The sequence below is a fragment of the Pollachius pollachius genome, assembly GCF_949987615.1.
Source record: "Pollachius pollachius genome assembly, chromosome: 17".
NCBI lineage: Eukaryota > Metazoa > Chordata > Actinopteri > Gadiformes > Gadidae > Pollachius > Pollachius pollachius.
In genome coordinates this window covers 2638807-2654260 of record NC_136950.1, presented here as the reverse complement: position 1 = coordinate 2654260, position 15454 = coordinate 2638807, and the positions used below count along the sequence as shown (strand labels likewise).

The window sequence follows — 15454 nt, the reverse complement described above, 5'->3', positions numbered from 1 at the left end:
GGCCAAGTTAAACTGCAATACACTATGGGGGAAGTGGACATGTCTGCAAGTCTGCAAACAAGACTGCAATACAGTTAAAGGAATCTACACAGCAAAGAAGGCTGTCAATTGGCATGGCCTGAGTATCAGACTGTCGTGGCAATGCAAATGCCAACGATCTTAATAGCTCTAAATCAGAGAGCGGAAGGGAGGTATCTCTAGGTACTGGGACAATGTATACAATTCCTTTTAATGTGAATGGTAATTATATAAACAAAGTTAATATCATTTGTATACAATTGTATATTATAGTTATGATTGATATTTCCACGACAGAGTTTGTTCATGGTTTGTACACGTTCTTCTATCCAGGGCTGGAACAGAGCTGCTGCTGCTGAAGATCCCATACACATTAAGAATAGAGCCATTAAGAGTAGATTACTAGACAGGAACAATGCAGTAGTACTTCTCTTCATCTTTACTAGCGTTGACTATAAAGCACCGGACCTAATCGTCGTCTCTTTAACATTGAGCACGTCTGTGAATTATAATGAAATTGCAGTTGATCAAATTGTTTGTGTGTGCAGGCGTACAGGCATGCATGTGTGTGCTTGTGCGTGTATGTGTGGGTGTGTGGCCCTCAGTAGTTTACAGCGGCCTGTGTTGCCACATGGTTTCCATTACATCTCTACCATGTTTGTTTTCCCTATTAATCCCCTCTTCCTCTTTTATCAACAAGTACATCACAACTGCCCCAAACGACTGGCCCATGAAACACACATGCACGTGCGCACACACACACACACACAGACCATTAAATGATGGGCTTTCTACCATGCCCTTTTACATTCTCAGAGTCATTTTTCAGTTAGCATTCCCTCTCTTTTCTTTTTGTTTTCCCCATGGTTATACATTTAAAGAAGCTGCATGTGTGCCTGTCTTGGCGTTGTACTAGATAACACATGCATCTGTGTCTGTCTTGGCGATATACTAGCTAACGCATGCATGTGTTTCTATACCATGTAAGCTGCAGACCACGTATATCACCCACAACCCACACAAAAATTATTTTAAAAATATTATTACTTAACCTAATTTACGTGTATTTCCTGCTCTAAGAGGGACTCAACCTTAAAGTTAAAGTTTGCAATTAGAAAGTATCAAACTGAAGAAGTCCAAACCCTCGCTTCAGGGCTTGCTCCAAAGTCCTCCTCAAAGACACAGCAGTAGCTGGCTAACTTCAGCACTGTGTCCAGCCTTGAAGGGTCCGGTCCCGGGCAGTGAGGACCCAGGCAGAGCGGCAGGTAGGGGGGAGCTAGGAGGACCCACAGGAAGCCCACAGATACTGCATTGTATGATCTTTTGTAAGAACATTCAATTCATTCACTTTTGTCGGGATATGAGGAGAATTTCAACAGATAAATTAAAAAGGCTTCTCTAATAAATGGCCTATCCTAGCTTAAAGTGTAGGTCAGGTTGTGATTTGGGCCCCTGACCCCAGATGCATTCTTCACGTGAACGCTGTAACCAACAACTGGGCTTGATGTCTTCCAGCTGCTCCCTGTGCTTCTGACCTTTGCAACAAATTGGCTTGTGTTTACAAGGTGTGTGTGTGTGTGTGTGTGTGTGTGTGTGTGTGTGTGTGTGTGTGTGTGTGTGTGTGCGCTGATATAAGCCACACTCGGTTACTGCGCATAGGTAGGCTGTTACCCTGAACCAATTAAAGATATGTTTTGTTATATTTTGTGTCATGTAAGTGCACCCGTCAGTATGTTTTGTACTGCTTGGAACAACCCACTACATTATTTTTATGAAAAATCAGAAATCAGCTCATTGTGTGCTGTGGTGTTTGCATTGAGGGCTAGTAATGTGACATAATTATAAGTACTTTGACTGTGAACCAGCTTTTGTTTTTGACTCCCACTATGGAGTGTTGATGGGAGACACACTGGTGGAGGGAGTACAGTAATGTACAAACCTGATGAAGGTGAAGGGTAAAGATAAACATAACATAACAATCATATACATCTTCACTGTAAAGAACTGTTTTGATAGCTTTCAAGACTTGTAGAAAGTGATGAAAGTAAGGCCATAACAGCGCAGCCAGACCCACATAACAAGGAAAGGCAAAATGGAGATGAGATTTAACACAACAGTTTATCCAAATCACCTCAGCTCGATTACAATTATGGCAGATCATTAGGAACACAGTAGAGAAGAAGACCCAGTAGAAAATAACCACATTTAAGGAAATATATCAATAAATATGGCGTTACATTTTAATTACCGAGTGCTATCAAAAAGCTAAGTGACCGGAACAAGCCAACTCATTATTGAAGTATATGAGTGACAATTCAGTTCAGCCAGCCTATATGGTGGTATTTAGAGCCTTCAGAGTGGTGTTCAGAGCCTTAAGAGTGGTGTTCAGAGCCTTTAGAGTGGTGTTTAGAGCCTTCAGAGTGGTGTTCAGAGCCTTCAGAGTAGTGTTCAGAGCCTTCAGAGTGGTGTTCAGAGCCTCTATGGTGTTCAGAGCCTTCAGAGTGGTGTTCAGAGCCTCCATGATGGTGGAGGTGTTCAGAGCCTCCATGGTGGTGGAGGTGTTCAGAGCCTCCATGGTGGTGGAGGTGTTCAGAGCCTCCATGGTGGTGGAGTTCAGAGCCTTTTGGATGTGCAGATTGTCCGTCTGGGCCATTGTACTACACTGTGTAAATCAGCAGCCTTCAGAGTAAAGCTGATTGGGCCAGGGGCCCTCACTCTGGTATCCAGGGGAGTGAACTGTGCAGGTAGAACTTATAGCGACGGCCAGGTCCTGGACTTACCAGTACAATGATTTTAAAATATACATTTTACTAACTAACTATATCTTAATAATTATAAAGCCTCTCCGATGGAGGTTTTCTGGTTCAGGGTCGGGGTGGGGTGGGCGGCGCCCTAGCTCCCTCTATGGGCCCTCTATGGGCCCTCTATGGGCCGGCTGCCACTGAGTTTTAGCAGTAGTAATGGAGTTTGATCAAAACATAATCTCACCTTTCTCCTGCGTTGGGTTGTGTCCCTCGTAGGCGACCCGGGCCACCCTGACGGCCCACTGCACGGCGCTGGGCGACTCGCTGCGCAAGGAGAACGAGCTGGCGCTCATCATCGACGGGCAGACGCTGAAGTACGCACTCTCCTTCGAGCTGCGCCAGGCCTTCCTAGACCTGGCCCTGTCCTGCAAGGCCGTCATCTGCTGCCGGTAGGAGGCACACCCCCATACAGGGGGGTGGGAGACACGTCACACACATATGGTGGGGGGGGGTATGTGACACGTCTCACACGGGGGGAGGGGGGGGGGGGGGGGGGGTGAGACACATCGCACACATATGGTGGGGGTGTGTGTGCAGGTAGGAGGCACAGGGGGGGGAGACACGCCCCACTCACGGGGGGAGGGGGGGGGGGGGGGGCACTGATTGGCCAGAGAGTGACGCCACAGGACGAGCAGTGTGTAGCCCTGTCTGTTAATGTGTCGCATGGATAAATACGTCACTGCAGTTTCGCGCATGCATGCTATGACGACCCGCCCACGTTGAAGAGGTACTATTCTAGATGGAAACACAACGTGCCTGGAACAAAACCAATTCGTGCCACGATAAGTCGTGGCGAGTTGAGCTGGTACTGTCGGTGGTAAAGAGGCATCTGAGGAGTCGAGTAGTCTGATGGAATCGGGGACTAACTTGATGCAGGGCCCTTTGATTTGAATGAGGGACCTGGACCTGACCTGATGGGAGATGGTGATGCGACACACACAACACACAGACGCAGAGAGAGAGAGGGAGAGAGAGCCACTCTTATAGAGTGACTGTGTTTGAGTATAGGTGACAAACATACACTCTGTCATTAAGCCACTTCCTTTTGGATGTATTTCAGAACACGGCGTCGCACCACTACGCACCTTAACCCTTTCCTCTAAGACTCTCAATGAGTAAGTTTCATTACAAATGTATCGCACATTATCACCACCTTTCCGGGAAATCTGCATAACAAAATGCTAATTTCCATCCACCACTGTTATGAGAACACTTGTTGGTTCATGGAGAGGCAGAAGGTGGGGCTCATTCTCCGTCAGGTCATTCCAACCTGCTGAAGGACAGTCGTCATTTAAAGAGCGCCAGTCGACCCCAACGCTAAGGAAGCGGGGAGAAAGAACATGGAGACGTTATAGGCTGGGATGTTACTGAAAACATTATCAAACCACTGTCAAAAGGATGCACTACAGGGACGTCCAGGGTACCTGAAGCGACCAGCGAGCTGCAATAAGACTTAAGTCATGGTATATGTGTCCATCATCATTTATTCCCATGGGTCTGCTGAATCTGTTTCCATGGCACCTTCTTTTTACCCTTACAGTTTCATAATGCGCACATGCACCTATTGTTAATCTCTGCACACACACACACACGCATGGAAGACCCTCTTCATGTAAGTGCATGTGCACGTGTGTTAGTGCGCGCCGCTGGGCCGCTGGGCCCGTGCCACTGGCCCCAGGTCAGTACACGAGGAGGAGGATGAAAGGCTGGCCTGCTGCTAAGGGGGGGTCCGTTCCATGCCTCTAGCTGCATGGAAATGTCAAAGTCATGACTCACCCACCATGTTTCTCCCCCTGACCCTGCCACACACACAAAAGTATGAGTGAGTGAGCACAACGTTATATACGTTTCAATTCATGCAGAGTGGTCTCCCTTCATAGAAGTTTACCATGCTTGACCTTATTTGGGCATCTTTCCACTCCATGCCAGCTGTGATGTTTAACAAAAGACTTTCCACTCACCCCCTTTTCGCGTGTGTGTGTGTGTGTGTGTGTGTGTGTGTGTGTGTGTGTGTGTGTGTGTGTGTGTGTGTGTGTGTGTGTGTGTGTGTGTGTGTGTGTGTGTGTGTGTGTGTGTGTGTGAAAAAGTAGGGGAGTAATTGACTCTGTCGTGCATAAAAGCCATATCCGGACGCAGGTCTCTCTGAGGCCTCTCTCTCTCTGTTCCTGGCTCGCTCTCTCTCCCTGTAACAGCATGCTGGTGTTTAATGAGCTATGGGAGCTTAGTGTTGCCCTTAATATTCAAACGCAACTGAGGTGTGTGTGTGTGTGTGTGTGTGTAGCTGCTCAATGTGCTCTTACTAATGCACTCCTCTTCATGTTTGACTAATGTTAGTGTGTGTGTGTGTTTGTGCAACGGAGGACTCTGCAGCTCTGTGTTGGGTCTCACTGTGAAGAGCTGTCATCTCCCCAGCTTTAAACGGAGAACGAGGCGGGCGAGAGACACCGAGGGAGAGGGAGGGACAGTCAACAAGAGAGAGGAAGGTTTGGGGAGAGACGGAAGGAGAGAGGCGGGGGAGTGATGGAGAAGGAGGGTGATGACGAGAGGGATCCAGGGACAGAGAAGAGAGGAAGAGTGAAGGAGAGAGAGCGACGATGACAGATTTGTGGTCAGAGACAGACAGACGTGTTCAGTCAGACATGCAACAGGCGCACACACACACACACACACCTAGGTACAACACAAATGTCATGGGGCTCATCCAGTCCTTCAACACGAGACGGAGCAGCCAAGTCTCTCTGAGGGCTTCCCCCTGCAAGGTGTGTGTGTGTGTGTAGGTGTGTGTGTGTGTGTGTGGAGACCACCCAGCCGTGTGGTCTCAGCTTGACCGAGGTCTTCACATATCCAGCAGACAGACCTGCTTTATGGCCTGTGGGCCCGGTGCCAGCCAGAGTGGTGTGCATGATGCGTGTGTGGCTGTATACCTACGGTATGTGTGTGCGTTTCTGGTACGTGTACACAATTCTGCTGAATCATGAAACGGTAGATAATTTGATTTTGGGACCGTGCTACTCCAAAGGTACAGACGGTGTGTCTGTGTGGCTCCTGACCTGTGCTCCTCTGAATCACACAGCTGAACATCAGCTCATACTGAGCGCTTTTATCACAGGGAGCGTCCAAGCTTGAAGGCCGCTCTGCATGCAGGGAGGACACACCCACCTCTGAACCCTCAGACATCACTCCTCAGGGGCTGTTGAACCTCTGCTTAACACACACACACATACATACACACACACACACACACACACACACACACACACACACACACACACACACACACACACACACACACACACACACACACACACACACACACACTAGCCATGAGGAAGTGTTTGGAGTTGCTTTCATCCTCAGTAGATAGTATCGTTGTGCAATACTGACGTGGATACATTGCTTTTCCCCAGCTTTGTTTTTTCAGACCATGAGGGGAGACATTTCAGTTTTATATAACTTTGACTACAACACACAACACAACTGACATAACACAACCGCGCACAAAACCACAAACCTGACACAACACCAGCAAACTGAAGAAACACGACAAACTGGCCTACTTTGACCAGTGTCCCCCAAGGGGTGTAACAAAGCCTCCTTGAGTTCCTCATTGTCACTGCACACACACACGCACACACGCACACACACACACACGGTTGACTGATACAGGTCAAGAGGGTGGAGTACCACAGAGACAAGCATATACACAGACAATGGCTGCCACACACGGGCATGCATAGACACCTACCATAGGCAATAGACACGCCTGCACAGTTCACACACATGCAATCTTACATGCTAAGACACTAAATCACACACAATGTACCACACACAGGCAAACCTTATGTAAGTCATCCACACAGTCACCTCTGGGGACCTTCATACACACATGTAGTGACATATACTTGTATACCTAACAGTCAAACACGGCACACACAGGCAGATGTATACACAAACACAGGCTCCACAGTGTCCTTAGCCAAGCCCTTAATCATCTAGCTGAACGGTGTTCACATCACAACAGTGTGGAGGTCTTCTTGTGTGTTTGTGTACATTTAGACTTTGGCAACCATCATCAAACCCCCAGCTCTTCCCTTCCAACAGCCCTGCTGTTTTGCTCTGCTGTCTTTTATCATTGGTCACTCTTTCTCCCCCATTTTTCTTTCTTTCTTTTGCTTTTATCACTATTTTCTTCCTGTCTTTTCTCTTTCCCTACCCTTTCTCCCTTTCTCTGTCTCTTCCCTCCTCCCTTTCCCCTTCTATCTCCCTCTCCCCCCTTGTCTCTCTCTCTCTCTCCCTCTCCTCCCCCCCCCCCCTCTCAGTGAGGGGATCACAGTAGGAGACACTAACCCCTGCTCCCTCCCCTCCAGGGTGTCTCCTCTGCAGAAGTCTGAGATCGTGGACATGGTGAAGAAGCACGTGAAGGCCATCACGCTGGCCATCGGCGACGGGGCCAACGACGTAGGCATGATCCAGACGGCCCACGTGGGTGTGGGCATCAGCGGCAACGAGGGCATGCAGGCCTGCAACTCCTCTGACTACTCCATAGCGCAGGTGGGCCCTGCTCAGCGGGGGTGGTGGACCGATGGAGGGCCCTCGGGTTCAGGCAGGGGCAGACGTGCGGAGAGGAGGAGGAGGACAGGCTGGAATCGGGTTGACCAGAGCTCCGTCTCGCAAGCTTGTAAACAGCCTTTGGGAGAAAGTCCTCAAATATTGTTGGGGCAATTAGACCCTGGATATCCTGAGGCAGCCTTTTGATTGGCTGACAGAGAACTCAGAAGCACCGGCCTCCAGAAAAACAACTACATTATATATAAGTAGAGACAACTCTAACTAATGTAATTCCATTGGTTGAGAGTATCATCACGCATACAGCTTTAGTACTTTGCCAGAAACTGAAGGTAAAAGTCTGGCTGTGTGAGATTGATTTCACGCAGGAGGTTGTTATACGTGGATGTGGCATCAGTGTTGGAAAAACCAAGCACTCACACAGTCTCACATGCTCGCCGTTGTGTGATGGCAGGAGCACTGTAAACGCACACCAAGCCTCAGCATTCATTCATATTGTTGCCGTCGCTCTGAGCACTGAGTTAAGCTAACACACATGTGGCGTCCCATGGAGAGAGCGGCGGCCAGCGAGCCGCTCCACAGCTCATAGTTGGTAGCAGCACTCTGCTAATTATTTACATGTTTTCTCGTGGGAAAGGAAGGCGAGAAGGAGGGGTAGGGGAAGGGTTGAGTTATTCAAGGCACTAACTGGAACCCGGTAGTCTGCACTTTCAGTTTGGCCTCTCGCTTAATCTATCTTTCCATCTTAAACTGTGTTGATCCCTCTTTCCCCTCCCTCCCTCCCTGCCTCCCTCTCCCTCCCACCCTCTCTCCCTCCCTGCCTCCCTCCCTCTCTTTATGTCTAACATCGCCGCCCTATGTCTTATCGTGCTCTTGGCTGATTGGCAGTTCTCCTACCTGGAGAAGCTACTATTGGTGCACGGGGCCTGGAGCTACAACCGTGTCACCAAGTGCATCCTGTACTGCTTCTATAAGAACGTGGTCCTCTACATTATAGAGGTAGGCAACACACACACACACTCTTACATTATAGAGGTTGGCAACACACACACTCTCATACGTTAACAGAGACATTTTGCAGCTGTTTGTCGACATGGTTGACAATGATGGATGAGGTTCCCCACTGGTGTCTGCTTTCTGTCTTACACACACACACACACACACACACACACACACACACACACACACACACACACACACACACACACACACACACACACACACATACTTATGAAGGGGACATTTGTCAGCTGTGCCCATCCTGTGTATGTCCCTCTCCCCGCCCACCTCTCCATCCCCCTCTGTCTGACGTTGATGATGTCAGCAGGTGCAGAACCTCATGAGACCCCAGCCCCTCTGGCTTCAGTGTGTGTGTGTGTGTGTGTCTAATGGTCCAGTCATGTGACGGGTTCCCCCAGCCTAACACCACCCGAGGTCAAAGGTAAAGGGCAGCCTCTCGTCCACTTAGTCGAGATTGCCTTTGTGTGTGTGTGTGTGTGTTTATCATTTTACCATAGGAATGTGTGTGTGCACTCTGAAAGCTCTAGAGATTCCTCCCTCGTCTATCTGACCCTGGATCAGCTGGCAGCTCCTGTCTCATGCGTCTGTTTGCCTGCGTGAGTGAAAGTGGCCCCCGGGGGTCAGTCTCCTCTAACACGCCCCTGCTTTGCTCCTGAGCCTCGCAACCCAAAGCTACTCAGACCCCTGATTTGGACAACCTGCCAGGCATCCTTGAGCAAGATGTCTGGTCTCTCCCTGGCATAGATTGAACTCACCCTGCTGTAGGGAAGACCACTAATATTACACTAATATAATAGTCAAATCACTAATATTAATCATCTTATCTTTAATAAATAAGTTTTGTGGCTGCTTATATTCAAAGTATCTTACCAAAGTGCACACATTCTTGGTATGGGAATTGAACTCCTAACCCTCGTCAATGTTAAGCAAAGCGCCACACAATTTATTACTGGACCAAGGATAAACTGAGTACAGAATCATAAAAGTAGTACTTCTATTTATTCTTATCAGTCAGTGGCCTCGCCCTCGCTCTGAACCATTCCTACCAGTTCTTCTGGCTCAGACTCTTCTGGAACGTTCCAACAATCGGTTGTGTGGGATGGGTCCCCTCGACCGCGCTCTGCTGATCTCCGTCCCCAAGGCAGTTTCTCTCCTCTATTGTCCTCCACCCCTCTCTCAACCCCTCTCTCAACCCTCTCTCCTCCCCAGCTCTGGTTCGCCTTTGTCAATGGCTTCTCGGGGCAGATCCTTTTTGAGCGATGGTGTATAGGACTCTATAATGTGGTGAGTATAACTGACGTCTCTCTCCCACTCCGTCTCTGTCTCTCTGTCATATATATACCTGTGTATATAGAGATAGACATAGATAGATATATCTACAGATGTGTGTGTGTGTGTGCGTGTGTGTCTCCACACGCAGTGGGTTGTCTCTGTTAAAGTGTGTGTGTCTACATGCAGTGGGTTGTCTCTGTTAAAGTGTGTGTGTCCACATGCAGTGGGTTGTCTATGTTAAAGTGTGTGTGTCCACAGATCTTCACGGCCCTGCCCCCATTCACCCTGGGCATTGTGGACCGGCCCTGTAGCCAGCAGAACATGCTGCGCTTCCCCCAGCTCTACCGCATCACCCAGAACGCAGAGGGCTTCAACACCAAGGTGAGCACACTCACACACACGCACACATGCAAATGCACACACAGAAGCACACACAGAAACACAGAAGCACACACACAAAGAAAGGAGCACACACACACACAGACACAGAAAACGTTTTTACACTGCCAAATATGCCCGTCTTATGCACGCCTTTTTCCCGGCCTGCTCCACGCGTTTACACTGACCAAGGTAATATACCGGCCTCAGTTCGCACCCCTCTGTCCGTAGCCCCGCCTTCTCCAGTGAACCCGCTCTGTGACAACGGGGGATATTACCCCCTCGGTTTTACACAGGCAAGACAATGAAATCGCTAGGCATGCCAAGCCGCCACCGAACCGGCTTGGCAGTGTAAAAATGCCTACAGACCAAACAAACCCACGCACATGCACGCACACACACACACACACACACACACGCACACGCACACACTTATAACCACGCACACACATATAGAATGACATTCACAATAATCCCAGCCCTGACCACAGGCCCCACTATGGCCCACCGGGTGCTGGTCCTTAGACTCTGGATTTGACTTGTCATGCCTGTTGAGTTACGTGTATGGGTTTCGATGACTGCCTGTGAGAGATGGTCGAGTGGGCAAACAAGGCTCAGGTTGTTTACATGGCAACTCATAGGGTTAGGGTTAGCCCTATGAGATTCATAAGGCTTGAATAAGGATGCCTTTCATTTTGGAGGGCCCAGGTGTCTGTGTGTGTGTGTGTGTGTGTGTGTGTGTGTGTGTGTGTGTGTGTGTGTGTGTGTGTGTGTGTGTGTGTGTGTGTGTGTGTGTGTGTGTGTGTGTGTGTGTGTGTGTGTGTGTGTGTGTGCTCAGAAGGATAGCTGTTGATGGGATGGTGGTTAAAACTGTGGTTTCTGTTTTGATTTTGACTGTTGATGGCCTCAGCTTGCAATTAACCAAACGTTCCTCTCCTCGTTTGTCTGTCTATCTCAGGTGTTTTGGGGTCACTGTATAAATGCCCTGATTCACTCAATCATTCTCTTCTGGTTCCCGCTCAAAATGTTAGAGCATGGTAAGTGTTGTTAAACTTTTTTCATTAGACTCCATTGTATCGTACAGTCTAGTTTATATTCCTGGATCTGACGCTAATGTCCGGCCCTCTAGACTCCCCCTTCAGCGACGGCCACGGGAACGACTACCTGTTTGTGGGGAACATGGTGTACACGGTGAGACACACACAAACACACACACACAAAAACACACACACACACACACACACACACACATACACAAACAGGCAGAAACAGACTGAGACACACACAAAGACAGACACAGACACACACAGAAACAGACAGAGACAGACCCACAAACACACAGAGACAGACAGAGACAGACCAACACACACACAGAGACAGATACACAGGCAGACACACAGACAGAGACAGGGAGACACACACATACACAGAAAGAGACAGACAGAGACAGACACACACACACTCGAGGGCAGTAACACACACAGTGTGTGTGTCTCTTACTCTGTGTGTGTTACTCCCATTGAGTTTGTTCTGGTATACATTGGGTCTGCCTGTTTGTTGACGTTGGCGTGTGCAGTGTGTAGACTGTCTGCCTCAGGGTACTTCAGGCGGGCCCGCGGGTCTCTAGTCGTTGAGTCGCCTCTGTCCCGCCTGCATTCGGCAGGCTTCATGAACCCAATCTGGTCAATCGGTTACTAGGCAACACTCTTGGTCCAATCAGAATACACAAACAGTATTGTGTTTATGTGCTGCTGATATGTGCTTGTGTATTCAATCCTGTCTTTCTGTTTACATAAATGTGGGAATGTTTGTGTGTTTTAAATGTGTGTTTGTAATCATAGGAGGTCCAGCAGCTTATTGAGTTTACAGGACACAATTATCTTAAAATGACCTGTTTCTGTATTTCTCCTTTAACAATCATTCTCCCTCCATCTCTCTCTCTGTTATGTGTGTGTGTGTGTGTGTGTGTGTGTGTGTGTGTGTGTGTGTGTGTGTGTGTGTGTGTGTGTGTGTAGTACGTGGTAGTTACAGTCTGTTTGAAGGCTGGGATTGAGACCACAGCCTGGACCAGGGTAAGATTCACCACACTCATTCACACCCTTTGATGGTCACTGTAATGTCTAGGTAGGGTGCTTATCAGATATTGCTTATCAGAGGCTATCAATAGCCATTCTGACCTGATTTCCAGGACACCAATTTCAGAGTTTTAAATAGGAGCTCTTTTTATGGAAGAGGTCAATATGTGGAACTCAAGAGACAATACCAACAATGTGCCCTTGAACCCTTGGCATTAATACCACCAGCATGTCATGGATTGTACTGCCTGATATTAATACTGCAGACAACAGCTGACGGCCGTCAGAGAAGCGCTGGCTACGAAAACCCTGGGAGACAAATAATTCCCAGGGAAGTATGAACTTTATTTCCAGCTGTCCAAGCAGAAGAGCGATGGGCCGCCCCGACAGATGGTTAGGTGGGATCTCCCGGGATTCCTGGCTAGCCCTCTGCCCAATGAAATAGCAGAAACAACACCGACCCCCCCTTAGACCATGTGGCATACCAGCTACCACTGTTTTAGTACACTAGCGGTCTGAGGCTGGCTGAGGGGGGGGCTGGACGCTGGGGGGTTGGTGTTGACACCCCTGTCCGCTCAGCTGTCCACACACAGTGGCCTTGGTGGTGAGGAGGCATGAGCGGGTCCTGCAGGAATTCACACCGGCTCCCCTTTCTGACGCTGGGCTCACAGATACAGATTGTGGGGGACAGTGTGTGTGTGGGGGTGGGGGGGTTGATTGTGTCACAGGGACAAGGTTGTCTATATTTGGACTTTTTTATATTTGACCTCTATCTCTTTCTCCATCTCTCTGTCTCTCTCTCTCTCTCTCTCTCTCTCTCTCTCTCTTTTGGCCCCTCTGTCTTTCTCTTCCCTCTCTCCCTCTCTTTATCCCTCTCTGTCTCTCTGTCTGTCTCTATATGTCTCTCTCTCTCTCTCTCTGTCTCTCTCCCTCTCTGTATCCCGCCCTGATTCTCTGTCTCGCTCTCTCTGTCTCTCTCTCTGTCTCTCCCATTCTGTCTCTGGCTCTCTCTTCCATCTCTCCCTCTCTGTATCCCTCTCTGTCTCTCTCTGTCTCCCTCTATCCCTCTGTCTCACCCTTTCTCTCTTTCTGTCTCTCCCTTTCTGTCTCTCTCTCTCTTCCCTCTCTCCCTCTCTGTCTCTGTTTGTCCCTGTGTCTCCCTCTATCCCTCTCTGTCTCTCTGTATCTCCCTCTCTGTCTCTCTGTGTCTCCCTCTCTCCCTCTCTGTCTCTCTCTGTGTCTCCCTCTCTGTCGCTCTGTGTGTCTCTCCCTCTCTGTCTCTCTGTGTGTCTCCCTCTCTGTCTCTCTGTGTGTGATCCTGTCTCTAGTTTTCTCACCTGGCCGTGTGGGGCAGCATGATCCTGTGGCTGGTCTTCTTCGCCGTCTACTCCACCTTTTGGCCGGCCATCCCCATCGCCCCCGACATGCGAGGCCAGGCAAGTCTCGCTCCAGAAACCACCTGTCCATCAATCTCCTCACTTTAGACCTGAATCCTACCCCCTCACTAACACGTATCCCCTGTCCAGTTCATGGAGAACCCCCCCTCACCCAAGCTTGTCTTGGTGCCTGCAGGACTCTGCACTTGGGTGTTCCATGTCGGTGTCACCCCCGGGGGGAGATTTATGCCCCACCAGCCCCTCTCTTAGTCTCTTCAGGGGCAGTCCCGCACCTGCCGTGCCGGTCACTTGAGCCCCAGGCTTTCTACGGCCTTCTGTGGAGGTGTTGAGTCAAGGAGAGGGACTGCTGTTGGTTTCCTGGGCAGAGGTCGGGGGTGGGTGTAGGGGGAGGATGGGGAGGAAGGATGGGATAAACAGGTCAGAGGCGTGTGTGTGTGTCTGTGTGCACGTGTGCGCACGCTATGGTAGTGATGAGGAAATGGGGGGAAAAAAAAACTTGCACACGCACATACACACACACAATACCAGCCCATTCATTGAATTAGTGTCAGGAGCAGGAATGTGGTGGAATAAGTGCAGCTGTTGGTCCACCAGGGAGCGGAGACATCCTCATCAGACCGCCCCACCTCCGGCCACAGCACCCACCCTGAGCTCCTGCTTCCACTCCGTCTGTATCTCTATTTTCATCTGGCCATGGGGGACAGAATGGAAAAAACTGCAGCGGGCCAGATCTGGAGTTGTGTGTGTGTGTTTTGCATAGATAAAGGACCCACTGGTGTGTGAAATGAAAGCAACATGTCTGGTTATGTCTGTGCTTGTTTGTACAGGGAGCAGAGAAGTCTTGATTTGAGGCTGGGATAAGTGTTGATTTATATTTGTGTCCCGCTCTGATGTGTATGCAGTCTCTGTGAACTGAACTGAGTTCCTGTTTGTGTCACACAGCGAGAGAGAGATGTTTATTTGACGTCTTGATTCATCGTTCCACCGATGTGTTTCCAGCTGTCACACCAAGAATTTGTAAATGGTTTCTCCGATTTAGTTTTCGGGTGGATTCCCGCGGCGTGCCTGGGGTCAGCTGTCCTGATGGCCTGCTGTCCTTCCGCCCAAGGGTACCTCCATCTTTGGCTCCACGCCAGCTCCTCCCAACCCGACTCTGATAGGATATCAGAGTTGATTTGAAAAAGCTTTAGGATGTCTGAGTCAATGACCTCCTCCTAGTCTGGGCGTGGCGGGCCGCTGTGGAGCCTCTGTAGCCCAGGGAGGAGTGTGACTGTTGAGGAGCCCGGATGCAGGACATGGTTACCCGAGGGGAGGAGGACGGCAGGAGTGGGGAGCTCTTGAGGATGACTGGCAGCCACGTTGACGGAGTAAGACTGTATAGTTGGATTAACCCACAGAGACATGCTGGGTCAGGGGTCAGGGGTCAGGGCGCTGACTCACAGCTTGGGGCCGGGGGCGTCTTGGCTGAGGGTCCTGAATGGATCGTCTTTGTTTCGGGCCCCTTGGGAGGACTCGACGTAGAGACGGTTATACGGTCTGTGACTCTCCATGTTGGAAAACTTTGGTAAAGGTTCTTTACCTTTTCTGGTCTTTCCATAAGAGGCTTTGGATTCACGTTTTGGAATAATTTTTTCAGGCAGTTTGTATTAGCTGGGTGTGGATTCCCATGGAAATGGGATGATGTGCTTCCTACATTGTTGGTTTGGCTTAAGGAAATACAAGCGCTTTATGTTGGCCTCAGCCTTGCTCCTGTGGTTAATCATATAGGATGACGATGCAATCATACAGATGTCTTGAATCTTGTTTTTGAATTGATGGAATGTTGACAACTGATAGGTATTTGAATGACTGCAAAGAAAACGAACCAGCAAGTAATCTAGCCCAAACCAGAGACTTACTTGAACGGCTGATTCATATGGGTGAT

General features: G+C 49.3%; 1 protein-coding gene across 1 annotated transcript in view; it reads left to right on the top strand.

The window, feature by feature from the left end:
- atp8a2 (ATPase phospholipid transporting 8A2) overlaps window positions 1-13617 on the top strand; it is a gene marked incomplete at both ends in the record, with an annotated part of 34838 nt that extends 21221 nt beyond the window's left edge. The window contains 9 exons of the mRNA XM_079754578.1: window positions 3039-3211; window positions 7190-7373; window positions 8277-8387; window positions 9618-9692; window positions 9939-10061; window positions 11017-11095; window positions 11188-11249; window positions 12074-12130; window positions 13462-13617. Coding sequence (XP_079610704.1) covers window positions 3039-3211; window positions 7190-7373; window positions 8277-8387; window positions 9618-9692; window positions 9939-10061; window positions 11017-11095; window positions 11188-11249; window positions 12074-12130; window positions 13462-13617 — 1020 coding nt within the window. The remainder of the gene's footprint in view (window positions 1-3038; window positions 3212-7189; window positions 7374-8276; window positions 8388-9617; window positions 9693-9938; window positions 10062-11016; window positions 11096-11187; window positions 11250-12073; window positions 12131-13461) is intronic.
- Between the last annotated feature and the right edge of the window lie 1837 nt (window positions 13618-15454).